This window comes from Suncus etruscus, chromosome 3 (genome assembly GCF_024139225.1).
Source record: "Suncus etruscus isolate mSunEtr1 chromosome 3, mSunEtr1.pri.cur, whole genome shotgun sequence".
NCBI classification, from domain to species: Eukaryota; Metazoa; Chordata; class Mammalia; order Eulipotyphla; family Soricidae; genus Suncus; species Suncus etruscus.
The window spans coordinates 129241092-129260632 of record NC_064850.1 but is presented as its reverse complement, the minus strand read 5'-3'; the positions used below and the strand labels follow the sequence as shown (position 1 = coordinate 129260632).

At 45.0% G+C, this 19541-nt stretch overlaps 1 protein-coding gene across 2 annotated transcripts in view; it reads right to left on the bottom strand.

Moving 5' to 3' along the window:
• ANXA5 (annexin A5) overlaps window positions 1-18637 on the bottom strand; it is a 36098-nt gene extending 17461 nt beyond the window's left edge. The window contains exons 1-5 of one of the 2 annotated variants that reach the window (XM_049770117.1): window positions 18313-18637; window positions 17966-18011; window positions 2395-2479; window positions 1239-1333; window positions 466-579 (exon numbers count right to left, since the gene is read on the bottom strand). In XM_049770117.1, the coding sequence (XP_049626074.1) occupies window positions 466-579; window positions 1239-1333; window positions 2395-2479; window positions 17966-17974 (303 nt within the window). In that variant the 5' untranslated portion in view covers window positions 17975-18011; window positions 18313-18637. The remainder of the gene's footprint in view (window positions 1-465; window positions 580-1238; window positions 1334-2394; window positions 2480-17965; window positions 18012-18312) is intronic. The other variant, XM_049770118.1, reaches the window with a different exon arrangement.
• Window positions 18638-19541: the final 904 nt, after the last annotated feature.

Genomic DNA, 19541 nt, shown 5'->3' with positions numbered 1-19541 from the left:
GAGCTAAATTGACAAAAAAAAATTGACAAAAAAGAATAATGAAACACATTTTTCTGTTATCACCTCCCTTCCACAGTTCTGTCCTACAAGAAAGATGAAATAATTCAAATATATATGTGTATGGGCTGAACTCTGAACCTCTACACGTAAAACCTGCACTCAACCACTGAGCCACATCCCCAGTCCTCATATAAATATACTTTTGGGGTCACACTGACAATGCCCAGAGTTTGCTCCCAGCTATGTGTTGAGAAGTCCTTTCTGTAGGTGCTTAAGTTCACTGGGAACATATGGTTCCAGAGATCAAACCATGATCTCCTGCATGTAAGGCATGCACTCCAGCCCTCTAAGTCACCTTCTTTTTTAGCCATCTTCTTGATATATTTTCAACCAAAAGCTACGCTAAAGTCACCACCAACCCAAGTAGCCATACTCATGAAGACAAGACTCACACACAACCTTTACCTTTAGGGCATGCTTTAGTTCATAGGCATCATACAGCTGAGATGGTTTCATCAGAGCCACAATCAATTTTTCAAATTTTCCAGTTAATTCTGACTTCAGATCACTTAGAAGGTCCTATCTCAGAAAACACAAATGTCAAATAAAGTAGACATTTTAAAAGGATGCTTCTTAAACATCACAATACCCCCTTACTCCCAATCAAGAATCTGTTATTGTCACCAACGAGAAATGTGGTACATGAGCTAGCTGAAACCAATTTGCTTGTATCATGTACTTTATTCTCTAATGGAAAGCTTAAGCTTAAGAACAAATAAGTAAATGACTGAGTGGGAGGCACAGAGGCCCCTGGGATCTGTGCATAGCTCTGAAGCCCCTCTCGAGGAAAGAAGCTGCAAAGCACTGTGTGCTACATTCTCTGAGTGAAGAGAGAACTAGAGAAGGAGAAGGGAAGGGAAGTATAGGAAAGTCATGATGATTACAAAAGATATTAGTGAATTTCAAAGTCCTTCTTTTTTTTTTTTTTTTTTTTTTTTTTTTTTTGGTTTTTGGATCACAACCGGCAGCACTCAGGGGTTACTCCTAACTCTGCTCAGAAATCGCTCCTGGCAGGTATGGGGGACTATATGGGATGCCGGGATTTGAACACCGTCCACCCTGGATTGGCTGCATGCAAAGCAAATGCCCTACCCCTGTGCTATCTCTCCAACCCCTCAAAGTCACCTTTAAGTATAAAGCTGCAATCACACTCCACCTGTGATAAAACATGGTCTTACCCGGCCAAACAGAGTTTTATATGCCGAATCAATTTCCTGGCGTTGAGCATTGCTTCGGGATGTCAGCAGAGTCAGGATGCTCTCCTCATCAGTACCTGCAATCAACATGGAGACCTTGGTCTGGTTTCCAGACACCAACCTCTTAATGACCTATGCAATTTGCTCCCTATCACTTTGATTCCTTGTCTCGAAAAATAGGATTGACTGAACAACTCAGTAAACTCTGAAATGCTTTTGCAAAGTAGATCTGACCTCTCAGTTTTGTATGCACTGAGAGAAGGTGGGAGAAGATGCTTGCCATTGACAGTCAGAGCACACCTATTTCCTTGTAACAAGGGTGTGATACAATGGGTGGCCTTTTACAGGGACTGAGAGCAGAGAAGCATTTCAAAGTACATCTTCAGCTAAAAATACAAAAACCTCACAGACAGACCTGAGTTCAGACAGTGTGACAAGAATCTTGGGACAGGTCCTAGTGTTAAACAGGATTCAAAGAAGGTTCTGATAGGGAATAGAAAGGATTTCAGGGCAAACCTATGAAAAAAGCAATTCCCAAGGCAGTTCTGAAGGGTTCTGACCAGCTGTGGGAGGTTACAGGCAAGCGTCACTGAAAGAGATCACATGCATTTGTGAGTGGGCCAGAAGGACACATCAAGGACATGAGGCAAGTCCCACAGGATAAGCTGGGACTTGCAGGGCCAGAAGCCTGCCCCTGTGCCTGCTATGACAGGAAACTCACAAGACATATAGAAAAAAGAGTGAGAGGGTCAGGGCCTGAGTCAGAGGAAGGAATCCCAAGACAAGGGTCTTTGTAAGGGAAAAGGCTTTGAAATGGGGAAGGCTGTGGAACCAAAGAGACTTGCTAAACTGTATGTGACTGGGCCAGAGGACAAAGGGCCCTGAGCCAGGAACTGTTGCCAGATAGTGAGGCTCACAACTCAGGGATAAAGAGGCTGCATTATATTTCCTCATCCTCTGAAGACTGACATGAGAACTCAGTCAGGTTACTGCACCTCAGTCCCTCAGCATCTCTCTTCTCATTCTGAGTATTGAAAACCCAAATATTCTAAAAAGTTCTAAAATCTTACTGTGATTCAGCAATTCTTTGGGAAAATAAATGCCACTGTTTTCAGAACAAAATGGCAGTTGAATTTACCTAGGCCTTTCATGGCCTTCCGAAGAACTTCAGCATCAGCACGATCATCAAATCCAGGGAAGTCTGTCACAGTGCCTCTGAGAACCTGAGAGAAGACATGGCAACACAGAGACCATGGTCAGAAAGATGAGCACAAAGGAGACCATCATGGAGCTGGCCACTCAGTATCAGTCAATCTTCAACATAGATTTGTCATTTGACAAGGTAGCTAATCCCTTTGAAATGGGAAATGGATGATTTATGGAGTGGACCAGCAGGAGTATCATGGGGCACTGCCCCTCCTGGTCTGCCTACATGCATCAGTGGGAAGGAGGCACCCAGAGCCTCTTCCTTGAGGGAACCTACCCATGATAAAGACCCCGGCTCCATCCCTCAAAAGGTTGCTCATGAGGACCTCCTCACAGGTCCTCTCCCATTAAATCTCTCACATTTTGGCCTAGGAACATACTGTATCTGCAAGAAAATCTAACCAGAAGGTACTGTTCTCACACCAAAATAAATGCTATGATCATCAACTTTCATCCAGTCCCAATGCTTCATATTTACTCAGGAATTTCTGTTTTGTTTTCTGTTTGGGGGTCATACGCAGCAGTGTTCAAGGGTGATTCAGTGCTCAGGATCTCTCCCAGAAGTGCTCAGGGGACCATGCATTCAGCCTTTTGAGTCATCTTTCCTACTCTACTCAGGAATTGTAAGATTAAACAGAAAAGTCTGAGAAAATACTTGGTAGAGCCCATCAAGGAGAGTATATTTGTTAACTTAGAACTCTATATATAGAGGCTGGAGAGGTGGCGCAGCAGTAGGGCATTTGCCTTGCATGTGACTGACCTAGGACAGACTGTAGTTCGATCCCCCAGTGTCCCATATGGTCCCCCAAGCCAGGAGTGATTTCTGAGTGCATAGCCAGGAGTAACTTCTGAGTGACTGAGGTTACATCTGAGTAACCTCGGGTGTGGTCCAAAAACAAAAACAAACAAAAAGAACTCTATATATGGATGTTAAAGAACATTCTCTCAAGGTTCTCATCATAATTTTTTTTCTTGTATATATAAATGATGCCTGTTCTGTGCAAGACTTCCATTCGAATGACTGGTCCTGAGTTCTACTCTTTCACAATCTATAAGTAATCTAGAAAGTAATTTTGAAGATTTCTCAAAAGGACTAAGTAAAGGCTTTGGATGTGGTAGTCCCAGGTTCAATACTCTAGTTCTGAAGGTCACTCAAGCTCCATCAGGAGTAACCCCTGAGCACAGTGTAACACTACTACAACAACAAACAAGCAAACAAACAAACAAACAAATAAAAACAGGAAAAAACGTTTCTGAGTTCTGCGGACAGTTAGAGCAAATTTGTCACCCCAATGAGAAGTCACTGAATCTATCAGAGGAACAAGTGACATCCTGGACATTTGACTGATGTCAAGAGTCTATATGGTGGGGAGAGGAGGAGGTGTAACTACAACACTGAAACCTAAGTTTATGAATCTCCAGGTGGACAGAGAGAACTAAGGATTCCCAGCAGGTGCTAGAGCATTGGTAGCTGGTACGGGAAAAATCACCCACATAAGAAACGTACTTAGAACTTTTTGAGAAATACACCAAAGCCAGACTTAGCCTCATTTCCACTTTTAAAAAAGAATGCATAAAGTTTGGGGGGGTGACAGAGAGATAGTACAATAGGTAAGGCGCAACTTGTCTTGCACAGTTGACTCAGGTGCAATCCCAGGTATCCCATATATTCCTATAGCTCTGCCAGGAGTGAGTTCTGAATGCAGAATCAGGATTGACCCCTGACTGGTGTAGCTCCCCCCCCCCATCATAAAAAACACCCCAAACTCAAATGGGCCTGAGAGAAAATACAGCAGTAGGGCACTTGCCTTTCGTGTGGATCCATCTGATCCCTAGCACCATGTTTGGTCTCCATTGTCTGCCAGAAGTGACCCCTTATCACACAGGAGTAAGCCCACAACACCAATGGAAGTGGTCCAAAACAAACCAACAAGCAAACAAAAAAAGTAAGATAGAAGCCAGAGGAGAAGCAGCAGAAAAGAAAAAGTAAGATGGACAGATGAGTCACATCAACAAATTTCATTTCATTCATTCTAAAACTTGAGTCATGTGGCTTACAGTAGTTGGATACTCATCTTGGTAGTTAAGACATTTTAACTGGTTCTGCATTCAAGATACTCCTGGTGGGGCTCAGGGGACCATATGGGGTGCTGAGAATCAAACCTGGGTACTGTACTAGGGAAGGGCCCTGCTCATTCTACTGTTTCTTCAATCCCTCGTTGGACATTCTTTTCTTTTTGGGGTTCTTTTTTTGTTTTGTTTTTGGGCCACACCCGGCGTTGCTCAGGGGTTACTCCTGGCTGTCTGCTCAGAAATAGCTCCTGGCAGGCACGGGGGACCATATGGGACACCGGGATTCGAACCAACCACCTTTGGTCCTGGATCGGCTGCTTGCAATGCAAATGCCTCTGTGCTATCTCTCCGGGCCCTGGACATTCTTTTCTTAAAAACAGTACATATGGGGGCCGGAGAGATAGCATGGAGGTAAGGCGTTTGCCTTCCATGCAGAAGGACGGTGGTTCGAATCCCGGCATCCCATATGGTTCCCTGAGCAGGCCTGGAGCGATTTCTGAGCGTAGGGCCAGGAGTGACCCCTGAACGCTGCTGGGTGTGACCCAAAAACAAAAACACACACAAAAAAAACAGTACATATGGAGAGCTATTAGTAACAGTCCTTCAACACTGGCATGGGCTGGGAAAGATAATTTATCTTGATAAGAGTTCAATTATTTAGGAGAACACATCAAATCAATTAAGAATAAATATGATCCGGAGAGAGAATACAGGAAGCCGAGAGCCTGCCTTGCATTTGGTGCAACACGTGGTACCATGTAAAGTGCCCCAATCACTATCAAGAGTAATCCCCAAGCCGAGAGCCAGGAGTAAGTTCTGAATAACCCTGGGTATGGCCCATACCCTTCAAAAAATAAAAGCGCATTAGCATAAGTAAACAGAGAGAGAAATTATGGGCCACCTGAAAGCATGCCAGGATGTCTATTCCATCTTACCTCAGACACATGTAAAAGCTTTTGAAGCCTACACAGTACAGAGGCAAGCTAAAGGACCAAGCAATCTGGGCAGAGAATACAGAGCCCCACCCAACTATGTGTTTTTGAGGCTACCACTTGCACCTTGTCCAAAACATAACAGGGGAGACCAGGGGGAAAGATATTGTCACTATGTTGGGGTTTGAAGAAACTGGAGAAGAGGACAAACCAAAGGTAGATGCTGTAATTGTGGAAATTCAGCCACTATCACAAGGATTGCAGAAACCTCCCAGGCCCTGCTCTCTGGAGACTGCCACCTTGACCTTGCCCACAATGCAATGGAGGAAATTACTCTTTGCCTCAACAAACAAAAGGTATAGGGAAACTGGGCAGGGGGCCAACCCCTGGCCCCACAAAATCAGGGGCCTCAACTCATCCAAGCATACAATCAATAAGTTTGCTGCAACCTGTCACCACAGGAAGTGCTGCCTTGGATATCCCTTGCCCTGACACCATCACAATAATAACAGTTTAATATCCCTACACACTAAAATCCAGAATAAAGGGACCAATACTGTCAGGCATTGTAGACCTACTCTTAGGAAGAAGGGAATAATAGATTCCAATTACATGAGAGAGATAATAATTGTCACATTACCAACAGTATGGACATTTTAAAAAGAAGAGCACGTTGCCCAACTCTTGCTTATACCATTTGTTATGCCTAGTTACTCCAATCACCCAAGGATCGAAGGTTTTGGTAGCACTCACTCCCTAGAAGCCTCTGCGGATCCCCTAGGGGTCTTTATCTATAATCTTATGAAAAGGTATCTACCCACTAATAACTCTATAAAATATATGGAAAAGAATTTAAAGGAATGATTGACATGGGTGTCAATGTTCTTATCATCTCTTCTCAATACTGGACCCATAGTTGGATCCTACAGAAAATCTTATGGCTTGCCTCCTTCCTCTTACAGATTGCTAGAAGATTTTTTAAAAAAATCATTGGCCCTGAAGGAAAAAATAGTCACATTTCAGCCTTATGTGACTCCCTTACCCCTGAATTTATGTGATCAAGATCTACATGAACAATGGAGTGCTAAGTTTGTGATTCCTTTTCCAGCCACTTCTCTAGCCCATAATTCAGAGAACATACATATTGTTTGTTTTTATTTGGGGGCCACACCCAGCAGCGCTCAGCGATTACTCCTGGATCTGTGCTCAGAAATCACTCCTGGCAGGCTCAGGGAACCTTATTGGGGATCGAACCCGGGTCTGTCCTGGGTTAGCCATACACTAGGCAAATGCCCTATCACTTTGCTATAGCTCCAGTCCTCAAACACACATTTTTTAAAATCAGGGCCACTGCGGTACAGAGCCCAGGAAGTCTTCAACCAGGGGTTGAGGAAATTCCCTTATTCCACTCCACTGTGTCTTCTGCTCTCCCAGCTGGAAGAGAAGAGCAGCCAAGAATAACCCAAGCGCCACCAGGTGTGGGCTGAAAATCAATATTAAAACAAAAAAATAAAAGAGGAAAAGGAGTATGTTCTGCTTGATATCCTATCCTTAAATATTATTTTTTTAATTTTTTTAATTTACCACTAGGAGAACCCCATACAGCTATTGAAAGACACTTTCCGGGCCGGAGAGATAGCATGGGGGTAAGGCGTTTGCCTTTCATGCAGGAGGTCATCGGTTCGAATCCCGGCATCCCATATGGTTTCCCGTGCCTGCCAGGAGCAATTTCTGAGCCTGGAGCCAGGAATAACCCCTGAGCACTGCCGAGTGTGACCCCAAAACCACAACAAAGAAAAAAAAAAAGAAAGACACTTTCAAGAAGATGTACAGGCTCAGAAAACAATTAATTCACCTAATGGGTAAAATCTGATAAAGATTGGGTAGAAGGTGGCCTAATCATTAGAGGGAAAGGCCATGCTTATATTTTTACTGAGGAGAGTTTCCCCCCCCCCCCCCAAAACCCTCTGGATTCCATTACGGCACATCAGAAGTCAACATCTCTGAGACTCAGAAAGGCTTTTTGACCTTTGCAACACTTTAAGAAACCATGTGAAAGAACCTCTTGTTTTCAAGCAGTTCAGCTGCATTTATACTTCTGTACAGAAATCAGAATGTAGTTGTTGATCTTTTTGACCGAATAAGAATCCAATTTTGTCATTTTCCCCTATCTTCTATTAAGTAAATATCAAAAAGTGACATTCTGGCAACCACACACTGCCCCCATGTCAGCAGAAAGTAGTCGGATGATCTCATTGCCCCATTCCTAAAAGATCAGAGTGTTCATTTCTTAAAAAAGATAATTATAAGTTTAGCTTTTTTGTAAAGGTTTTAACAACCCCCTGCACTTGGGTCACCATTAAAATAACAGTTTTTATTCTAAGTAGTTCTTTGATGTTTCAAAATTTCGTTTTGGCATTTTCTGATCCTATTTATTTTTGGTTGCCTCTATAGATATTAAACAGCTTTTCTTTTTTGTTCTACACCTCTTACAACAATGTTGCTATTTTTACTACTCCTAAACAAAGTTTTGTTTTCTTTTCTGGCCTTGGCAATCAGTCCACCACCTACTTGAATAGGTTTCTTTAACTGGGGTCCTGGCTTGAGGACCTGGTTCTTTTGACCTGTTGAGGACTATTATTTCCTAACTACTCTGTGCTGATAGATTATGTCATTAGCTAAAATTCTTTGGATCAGACCTACCTGAAACTTGATTTGCAGTATAAAACAATACTTGGGTACTGTTATTTATTCCTATCCCACCCCCACCCCCGCTTTTTTTTCCTACAGAAAAGGGTGAAGATATAAGGAAATAGAGACTCTTATGGTTCCTGACCAGCTATAAGTGAGCTTTAAGGTCACCTTAAATGTCAGTTACCAGAAACCTGCCCCTTGTTACTGCTGCAGGATGGCAGTTGGCCCGGAGGGTATATAAAGCTGAGGCTGAAGGGAGGGGAGAATAGGAGACTGCTACCTGCTGAATTGCTCTTGCTTGATGACTGTTGTCCCTGCTGAAATTCCTGCTGGATGGTTGCTGACAAATTCCTAGAGAAAATTTTTTTATGAACTCTCTGCTCCTACTGCATTTTGCCTCTTCTCCTACTACTCCAGGCCTTAACACATTATGAATAGAGCAATATTACAACGGATAGGGCAATTTTATCCATGGGACTGGGTGATAGTACAACAGGTAAGACACTTGCCTTGCAAGAAGCCAAACTGGATTTAATATCCAGTACTCCATATGGTCGCCCTAGTCCCACCAAGAGATGTAAGTCGTGAGCAACACCGTATGCCGTATGTGGCCAAATAAAAAATAAAAAAATTTGTAACTTTTTTATCCAGTTAATAGGCAATGAAGAGGCTAACAGAGGATAATTTAACCATAGAGGATAAGCTATAAACAAAGACAGAAGGAATGTGCCACAAGAGAACAAACGTGTTTTGTTTTGTTTGGTTTTGGTTTTTGGGTCACACCGGTGACACTCAGGGGTTACTCCTGGCTATGTGCTCAGTAATTGCTCCTGGCTTGGGGACCAAATGGGATGGATGCTAGGGGATGGAGCATAGTTCAGCCTCATACAAGGTAAACACCCTCCTGCTGCACCACCGCTCAAACATGTAGATCTAGAGAGCCTATAGAGTAGGCAAAGGACTTGCCTCTCATGTGGCCTATCTGGATTGAATTCCAGTACCACAAGTCTCCAGATCCTTGCCAAGAGTTATCCCTGAATGCAGTCCCAAGAATAAGTACAGAGTATTTCTGGGTGTGCCCCCCCCAAAAAAAAACAATAAAGAAAAAGAAGTAGAAAAGCTATCTTGTCCCTAAACTGAGAGAAAAAAAGTGTAAGAAAGGAAAGATTATCCTCAGAAATAACAGCCAGGGATGGAGTGATAGTACAGCAAGTAAGGTTGCCTTGCATGCAGCTAACCCAGGTTTGATCCCCAATAACCCATATGGTACCCCAAACCCACTAGGATTGACCTTGGGTGCAGAAGCAGTAATAAGTTCTTAATACCATTGGGTGTAGTAAGGGGAGGGAGGAAGGAAGGAGGAAACAGTTGGTTCTATTTTTGAGAATTTCCTTCAAAAAGTGGCCATATCTGTCACATTCCACATGACTAGAGTCATCCATCAAAAGAAGTTGCATAGAGGGATTGAAAGGCCAGATGTGAGTCAGATCTGAATCACGAGGCAGAATTCCAGCCTGGACATTGGCCAAACCCCATTTCCTGCCCACTCAAAGTCTATGCCTAGAAAAATGGAACTTTTAGTGATTCACACAAGAGGGTTTTCCCTGTTTCCTTTCCCTACCTAAGCCTCCAGTCCAACACTGCCCCTTCTCCAAGTTCATGCCAGTCAAGGCTGTTTCTTTCTTCCTCTTAGCTCATGCTCAGCCATTTCTATATCCTGCCAAGAACTTAGCAAGGGTTAACAATCTATACAAGAGAAAATGCAACCACATAAACCACTCTGTCCACTTTTACTATCAAAAGTTTCCTATCATCTCATTTAGTGCCCTGAGCCCTGCCAAAAGTAACTTCTGAGCTAGGATTAACCCCTGAGCATGACCTGGTGTGAGTCCAAATTCAAATTAAAATAAGAGAAAATTAAATAGTAAAGGCAAAACAGCATTTTCCTTAAAGGTCGGTTATTACTATAAATCAGAATATAAAAAAAAATAAGTAGGGGCCGGGCGGTGGTGCTAAAGGTAAGGTGCCTGCCTTGCCTGCGCTAGCCTTGGACGGACCACGGTTCGATCCCCCGGTGTCCCATATGGTCCCCCAAGCCAGGAGCAACTTCTGAGCACATAGCCAGGAGTAACCCCTGAGCGTTACCGGGTGTGGCCCAAAAACCAAAAAAAAAAAAAAAAGTAACAAATAAATGTCTAGGTAGCTACCTGAGACCCACCCATTTCTGGGAGGGGTCTTGGGAACCAGATATTATGTGTGACCTTACCTGCAAGACCCCGCCCATTCCTGGGAGGGGTCTTGGAAAGGTAGATAAGCCTTTGAGCCAGGGGATTAGGGGCTCTCTGGCTTTTGGGTCTTTGGCCTTTTGGTCTTTGACCAGCATGGAGGTCAAAGGAAGATGGCTGAAAGGAGTTAAGACGCAGGGCTAGCTAAGAATGGCTGGATGCTTGAAAGGTTATGAGAGAGGCCACACACATGTGGTGAATAGGGCATGAATAAAGTTGATGCTTCCTGATGACTGCCTGTGAGTGAGTTCAAATACCCATCGCTTTCCTGAACCCCAGACCCGCCGGTTGATGGGGGATGAAGCCACGTGGCTGGGGCCTAAGGACAAAGGCATCCATTCTCCACCATCCATCGCCATCCAGCTCCATCCTTATTTAAGACTACAGCCTGAAACATTGCTACTTGAGTCATAATACAATGGGGTAGGGAGCTTGCCTTGCATGAAGCTACCTGAGTTCAAGTCTTGGTATCACATACGATCCTGGAGCCCCTGCAAAAACAATTCCTGAGCTCCGGTAGTAAGCCCTAAGCACTGTTGAGTGTGGCCCCAAATCAAAAATAAATAAATAAAAAATCATTTAAATATATTAAAAAATATATATATTAAAATAACAAGTTTAAGAAAAAGAAAGCATTTGTTTATCTATACAGAAAGATTTAATTAAAGCAGAGAGGGAAAAGAGAATCATTACCATTGTTTCCTGGCTCAATGAAGTCAGTAGTAAACCAACACCAATTCAACATTTTAAAGGCTCATTAAGAGCCAGAAATCAGAAGGTGCACAAGCTGCCCGGGGCACAGGAAAGGCAGAAGAAGGCTGGCCAAGTAGGCAGAGCTCTGCTTCCCTTGGACAGTAAAGCTACTCTAACCCGAGGGTAGAGAAGGTCCAGAAATAACAGTTCCTGTGATCACTGGTCACATGGTTAAAGTGAAAAAGGGAAATGTCAGCACCAAGAAAGAAAAGAAAGGAGCAAGATAACAGGGAAAAGCCAATTTGTCATGATTATGATCTGTACTGCAAAGTAAAATAAAGCTCAGGCAAAGCTAGAACCACCTACAAGAGTGAAGGAACAAGCATATTCCAGAGCCAGAGTGCTACAATCATGCCCAAAGGGGAGAGCAACTCCCTTTCACGCAAGTATAGTCAGTAACTAATGCTGAATTGCCTAACTTTCTTCCTTTTTTAAAGTCCTTACCAACTATGTCTTCCCATTTTATCTAATTATCCTATTCCTTTGACTTTCTAAAACTAAGTGAATCCACAAAAATCTGTTGATGCCTTGAATCAGTTAAAGAGGACCAAGAGCTCCTTAGGAGTGATTCCTCAGAAAACCACCAGGAGTCACATGGCTGACTCAGATTCAATCTCCAGCTGGTCAGGAGTGATTGATCCCTGAGCACAGAGCCAGGAGTAAGTTTGAACACATACAAAAAAAAAAATAAGAAGAAGAAGAAGAATTGGGGGGGAAGGGAGGGCGGAGAGATAGCATGGAGGTAGGCCATTTGCCTGGCATGCAGAAGGGTGGTGGTTCATTTGGTTTTGGGGTCACACAATGTCCTTCTGCATGCAAGGCAAACACCCTACTTCCATGCTATCTCTCCAGCCCCCAGGACTGGGGTTCGAATCCCGGCATCCCTTATGGTCTCCCAAGCCTGCCAGGAGTAACCCCTGAGCGCTGCCGGGTGTGACCCAAAAAAAACAAAAACAAAAAAAGATTGGGGGAGGAGGGGAGTGGAACGATAGCAAAGCAATAGGGCATTTGCCTTGCACACGGATGGCCCGGGATGAACCCAGGTTTGATTCCTGGCATCCCATAAGGTCCTCTGAGCAAAGAGTCAGGAGTAACCCCTGAGCGCCACTGGGTGTGGCCCAAAACATAAAACAAAACAAAACAAAACAAAAAAACAGTGTGTGTGGGGGGGGGGGGACGGAAGACATATACCATAGTAGAATTGTACCCTTAAACAATCAAGTGGGGTGGGGAGAGGAAAAAATATCTTAAAGTGCCCAAAGACAAAAACTATTATTAAGGAAATCTTGAAAGCTAAAAGCTAAAAGGTATCATTATAGAATTTAACTCCAAGAAATCTAAGCCTTAGGCCAGAGAAACTGCTCAGTGGGTCAAAGACACAATTTTCGTGCAGGAGGCAGGGTTCCATCAATAGTATCAAATGAAGCATCTGTGGTAACTACTGGATGGGCCAGAAAGGACTGCCCTGATGAGGCTCAAAAACAAAAAGAGATCTAAGAACTAAATAAAAGCCAGTCAAGTATACTGAGTCTTTCCTCGTGTTCTATCTTATACTGGCAATGGATTGTGGCTCTTTTAGGTAGTAAAACAAATATATATATTGCTTGGTTTTACATAATTTTACATAATTAAAAAACTTGCAAATTGGTTATTGGACTTACAAAAAGTTTAAGTGTTCGCAATCTAAATTTTGTGGGTATTTTTTCTGATTATTGTTGTTTTTGTTTTGGGGTCACACCCTGAAGTGCACAGGGGTAGCTCCTAACTCTGCACTCAGAAATTATTCCTGAAAGAACTCAGAGGACTATATGAGATGCTGGGAATCATGCAAAGCAAGCAAACACTTAATCTACTAAACTAGATTTCTCCAGGTTCCCAATCTAAATGTCTTAGGGAGAAAGGGAAAAAGGAAGGGAGGGGAGGGTTGGGGAGGGGAGGGGAGGGAAGGGAGAAGAGGGAGAAAGGAGAGTGGAGGGAGGGAGGGAGGGAGGAAGAAAGGGAGGGAAGGAAGGAGGAAGGCTTAGGGAGAAGTGTTTTAACATCTAAATTGTCTTCAGGGAGGCAGCTGATACACCCAGTAGTACTCAAGGGCTACTACTATTGCTTATATGCTTGGGGGATCATGCAGTTCCAGAGACCTAACTAAAGGGCAAGCACCTTAACCCCTGTACTATCTCTTTAGCCTAAAATTATGTTCTAACAAAAATGTCAGTTTATGTTTTTACAATGGGAATGATACCCCTACACTACACAAGCAGCACTATGTTTTTACAATGATGCAAAGTTTTCTTTCTTTTTCTTGGGGGGGTGGGGTGGGCTACACCCCATGACGCTCAGGGGTTACTCCTGGCTATGCAGTCAGAAACCACTCCTGGCTCAGGGAGCCATATGGGCCGGGGATTGAACCTAGGTCCATTCTGGATCAGCCGCGTGCAAGGCAAACACCCTACCACTCTGCTATGGCTCTGGCCCCAATGATGTCAAAGTATTTTAAGGCCAACTTCCATGGAAAAAACTGTTCAGACTCCTCCACTAAGCATCAAAAGAAAATAATAGCCACCAGTACTTCCTAGATAGTCCAATCCAGGATAATATCTGTGGCACTCTCAGAAAAGTGGTGGTGGGTTTGGTGGTGGTAAATTCCCCTTTCTGCATAAATACAGAAGCCCAACACCAAATCCCACACCATCACCATCAGAAAGAAACAGCCCAGCTCTGGACTTAACATCAGACTTCCAAATCACCAAATTTGTTTCAGATCTATAAATCTTGGCCCCTGAAGTTGCAGGACATCTCATTTTATAGTAGTGTCAAGCCCAGCAATATCATAGGAAATCTGACGGGAAAGTTACATAGTAATCTACCAAACTCAGTGAGTTAAACAGTAACAAAGGCGTCTCAACTAGCACCAATCACAATCCAGTAAATCCTTAATCACTGCTTTAGTAACATTGAGAAAGAAAACAAATCGTTTCACACTGACTTGTGTTGATCTTAGTTTTGATAATTCTAGTTGCCTTTGTGTTGTAAGAAGCAATATGAAGTAAACTGTGCCTGCATGGAGGGTGGCTATGGGGCAGAGTGGGAGATTAGCGAGGGACACTGAGTGGGAAAGGTAAGGTCTTACTGATGGTGGGATTGGCTTTTCAACATTTAATGCCTGAAATGACTGTATTATAAACAACTTGGTAAATCATAATGTTATAATAAAAATTACAAAAGCAAAACGTTTTCTAAGATGTCAATGGTCACAAAATACCCTTTAGTCTCCAAAACACAGAAATTAAAAAAAAATAAACAGGCAACCTGGTGTACAAGCTGACTGGATCACAGAAAGAGAGATAAGAAATCTCATTCTTTCTTTGCATGTGGGTTGGGTGGCTGGCTTGAGGCCAAAGCATGGCATGTTCCCTCCAGCACTGTTGGGTGAGGTCCAGAAAAAGCAAAGAAATTTGTCTCTCTCCTTGTCTTCAACAATTTTTTCTTTTGAAGTCTTTATGATAAAAAAAAATCGTGGAACAGGATGAAGTTTACCTCTGCTCTTATCTGGTCTCCAAAGATGAATAGCTGCAAGGCTTTATTACTGCCAACTTTGGGGGGTTAGCTAGATCTTTTCTGTGGTGTTTTCACTTCAGCTAAATAGGAAACTTATTCTGAAGTGTAAGAATCTTAATTTCCTGGGCAAAGTAATAGTACAACAGGTAGAACATTCACCTGGCACAATCCCTGACACTGCATATGGTACCTGAGCCCCACCAGGAGTAATCCCTGAGCTGTTGTTTGGGGCTCTGGAAGGTGCTGTTCAGAGTACACTTGGTGATTCAGGGGCAACTTAGGTTGTGTGTTTGTTGTTACTCCTGGAGGTACTCAGGGAGCACCAGGTGGTGCTGGAGATCACATCAGGGTCTGCTACATGCAAGGCAAGTTCCTTCACATGTCTGGATTATCTCTCTGACCCTAACTGTAGTTTTTTATAGAAAATAACCTTAATGTTATAATGTGATAAAGAACCTCTTATATTAAAAAGTATTACTCTCCGGGCATTGTATATGTATGAGGAATTGTTTATTGTTTGTCCAGTTTTTGTTTGGGGGCCACACCTAGTGGTGCTCAGGGATTACCCCTGGAATTACTCTCTTTGGATCACTTCTGGTGGGGCTCAGAGGACCTTATGGGGTGCTGAGGATCAAAAACAAAATGCAAAACAAGTGCTCTGCCTAATGGACTCTCTCTAGCCCCTATAAAAGGGCTTTACAGGGCCCGGAGAGATAGCACAGTGGTGTTTGCCTTGCAAGCAGCCGATCCAGGACCAAAGGTGGTTGGTTCAAATCCCGGTGTCCCATATAGTCCCCCGTGCCTGCCAGGAGCTATTTCTGAGCAGACAGCCAGGAGCAACCCCTGAGCACTGCCGGGTGTGGCCCAAAAACCAAAAAAAAAAAAAAAAAAAAAAAAAGGGCTTTACACTATATACATACTTTGAAATTATTAACATCTATTACTGGAAAAAAGTGTGTTGACTTATGCTATCTTGGGTTAATTAAAAGCAATTGACTAAAAAACTTCAGAATTCACTGGGTAAAAAGAACTGAGATGCAGTGAAATGACAAGAATAAAGGGAATTATTCTTTGATGCTTATAAAATGATCATTTACATCACTACTCAGACATATCAAGATAAGAATAATACGTCTCAGGAAAAGACGTATTAAGTTAATTCTACGTAAAACAATTCTTTATCTAAGAGCCTAAACTTAGTTTGCAGTGAAGTCATAAGAGAACTGATTTATTGCAGTTATTTCTTAGAGCAAAAAAGGAACTAAGAATAGAAGCACTGTACAAATTTAATTAAACTACAACTTATCTTAATCCTCCCAGTTTCTTTTGGAAAAGATCAAGAATCCTTTTCCAATTATGCTAAGTGAATCTGATATTTTTGTACATGAACTATAAGTGAAAGAGGTCATTGTTTAGTTGAAGCTCTTGTTTTTTTTTTAAAAAAAAAATATTGTATTGACTGTGATAAGACAGACCGATGAAATGAGTACACTTAGTTCTGGGATGGAGTCAAGTACTAACTTTGTTCACCAAATATTACATAACCCGGTCAATTTTTATAGACTGCACGGAAATTAAAGTCTTTCCTTTCCTACACAGTGACAAACGTTAAGAAAGAAGGGTGGAGGGGCCGGGCGGTGGCACTAGAGGTAAGGTGCCTGCCTTGCCTGCGCTAGCCTAGGACAGACCGTGGTTCGATCCCCCGGTGTCCCATATGGTCCCCCAAGCCAGGAGCGACTTCTGAGCGCATAGCCAGGAGTAACCCCTGAGCGTCACCAGGTGTGGCCCAAAAACCAAAAAAAAAGAGAAAAAAAAAAGAAAAAGAAAAAAAGAAAGAAGGGGGGGGCCAGAGAGATAGCATGGAGGTAAGGCGTTTGCCTTTCATGCAGAGGACGGTAGTTCGAATCCCGGCATCCCATATGGTCCCCCTGCCTGCCAGGAGCGATTCCTGAGCGTAAAACCAGGAGTAACCCCTGACCGCTGCCGGGTGTGACCCAAAAAAATAAAGAAAGAAAAGAAAAGAAAAGAAAAGAAAAGAAAAGAAAAGAAAAGAAAAGAAAAGAAAAGAAAAGAAATAAAGAAACATACTAGTTTGGGGCCGGAGAGATAGCATGGAGGTAAGGCGTTTGCCTTGCATGCAGAAGGACGGTGGTTCATATTCCGGTATCCCATATGGTTCCCTGAGCCTGCCAGGAGCAATTTCTGAGCATAGAGCCTGGAGTAACCCCTGAACACTGCCGGGTGTGACCCAAAAATAAAAAAAATAAGAAAGATAGAAAGGTGGGGGAGCAGGACAAATAGCACAGCGGTAGGACGTTAGCCTTGTGCGCGGCCGTCCCGGGATGGACCGGGATTCGACCTCCCTCCCATATGGTCTCTCCAGCCTGCCAGGAGCGATTTCTGAGCGCAGAGCCAGGAGTAACCTCTGAGCGCCTCTGGGCCAAACCAAGAGATGAGGAAGAGGAAGAGGAAGAGGAGGAGAGGAGAGGAGGGGAGAGGAGGGGAGGGAAGGAGTAGGGAGGGGAGGGGAGAGGAGAGGAGGAGGAAGAGAAGGGGAAGGGAGGGGAGTAGAAAGGAAAGAGAAGGAAGGAAGAAAGGAAGAAAAAGAAGAAAGGTAAATTGATCATTCTAACACAGCCCCAACCCAAATTTAAATCAGAACTAGTTCTACCAGTTCACCTATTTTGAAAAGCAGTTTTCCTATTTAATCTTTCGGGGCGGGGGGGGGGGGGCGGGAATCTGCACCGACGCAAGATGTCTTTCGGTGCAACGCCCAGAGCTCCCAGAACGCGCAAAGCCTGCCCAGGCTGGAGAAGCCCAGACAGACAGACAGACAGACAGACAGACAGACAGACAGACAGACAGACAGACAGACAGACAGACCGACACACACACACACACACAAACACACACACACACACACACAACTTTTGGAGAAAACAAAGTAACCCCCCAAAACCCGAGCAGAACTCTGCAGCAGACGAGGGCCTCCCAGGCCGGGAGGAGCCACGCAGGCTGCGCTTCCCACTTGAGCGAGTCTGGAGCCGCGAGCTCCGCCCGGGCCACGCCACGGTGCCACGCCACGTCTGCAGCTAGGGGTCGCGGCGGCGGCGGCGGCGCCGGGCCGGGAAGACGTGTCCCGAAGCAGGCGCGTCACTCCCTAACTTTCCCAGCTCGCGGCCCAATGACACACGCAGCCCACCAGGCTTACCTGGGCCATGGCGACGCGACGGCTCGGTGCTGGCAGGTGGGGTCTGCTGCAAAAGAGAAGAGACACGGAGCTAGCTGCTGGGACGCCGGGCGGGGCGGCGCCGCGCCGCGCCCCTCCCGGGAACCGGTCCCGCAGGGGGAGACGTCCCAGGGGGCCCCTCCTGAGGAGCCCGTCGAGGGGGGATCGGGGAAGGGGGACGTCCCAGGGGGTCCGTGCAGGTGAGCCTTTCCCTTCCCAAGGATCCCAGCGGGCCACCACGCAGAGCCCGTCCCATCCCGTCCTGGGAAGCCTGATCCACGCGGCCGCCGGCGCTGGAGCCGCTCACGGCTGCGGGACCAAGTGCGCACCTTGGAGCGGGGACGCGGCGCGCGGATCGAGCCTCTGGAGCGCACAGCGGGGATGCGGTGGAGTTAGTTGGACGAGCCGCGCCCAGCAGGATCCGAGCAACGGGATCGCCCCGCCCGGGCCTGCAACGGGGCCACCCCCACCTGGGCCCGGCCCAGCTGGACGGACACACGCTCCGCCCTGGGGAGGAGGCGACTCCCCGCCTCCGCCTACGCGCGCGGCCCGGACACCCGGGTGTGGCCCCGGCTCGCTGAGCCTGCGCGTGTCCACGGCGAGCCGCCCAAGGCCCAAGCAGAGGTTGCGGCCGAGTCAGACAACGGAGCAATGTGGAGCCTGCCCAGAGGTCTAGTTTGGGAATCTGGGTCCTTTCCCTCCTCTAGTGGCCCCGGAACTGTGGCCTCTCTGGCTCTCTGGGCACAGTTAGACTGGGTTGGGTGTCTTTGGGGAGACGGGCACTGCTGGAGCATTTTGACGGCGACATAAAAAGGACATTTTCATGGTCATGTTTAGGCCTGTCTTTTGACCTTTGTAGAATTTTATTTCAGAATTGCCAGTGGTCGATTCCTGGATGTGAAAATACACACACACACACACACACACACACACACACACACCACACATCCGTCGCAAGTCACCAAGGAAGTATATCTATATACTTTATAGGTATATAAAGTATATAGACAGTTATTTCATAGCCTCACCCTGGGAAAAACGTTTTCTACTCTCAAAACCAACCTAAAAGATATGCCAGTGTTACTTCCACATAATCTACAAGGAATATATAAGAGTTATGTGTATGAGGGGGCCGGAGAGATAGCATGGAGGTAAGGCGTTTGCCTTTCATGCAGGAGGTCATTGGTTCGAATCCCGGCGCCCCATATGGTCCCCTGTGCCTGCCAGGAGCAATTTCTGAGCCTGGAGCCAGGAATAACCCCTGAGCACTGCCGGGTGTGACCCAAAAACCAAAAAAAAAAAAAAAAAAAAGATTTATGTGTATGAGAGAGGTGGGAGAGGGAGAGGGGGGCGAGAGGAGAGCAAAGACAGAACACGCCCTGCTAGGTCTGCTGAAGAGTAGAAGGCACCAAGGCAGGGGTTACGGGCTGCCGGAGGGCAGGAGCTCGCAACTAGGAGAGCAGGAAAATATTCTAAGATGAGATCACTCATAGAGTTGAACACAAAATTTCAATTCCCCCTTACATTTCGGAGCAACCCAAAGCACAAAGCCAGGAAT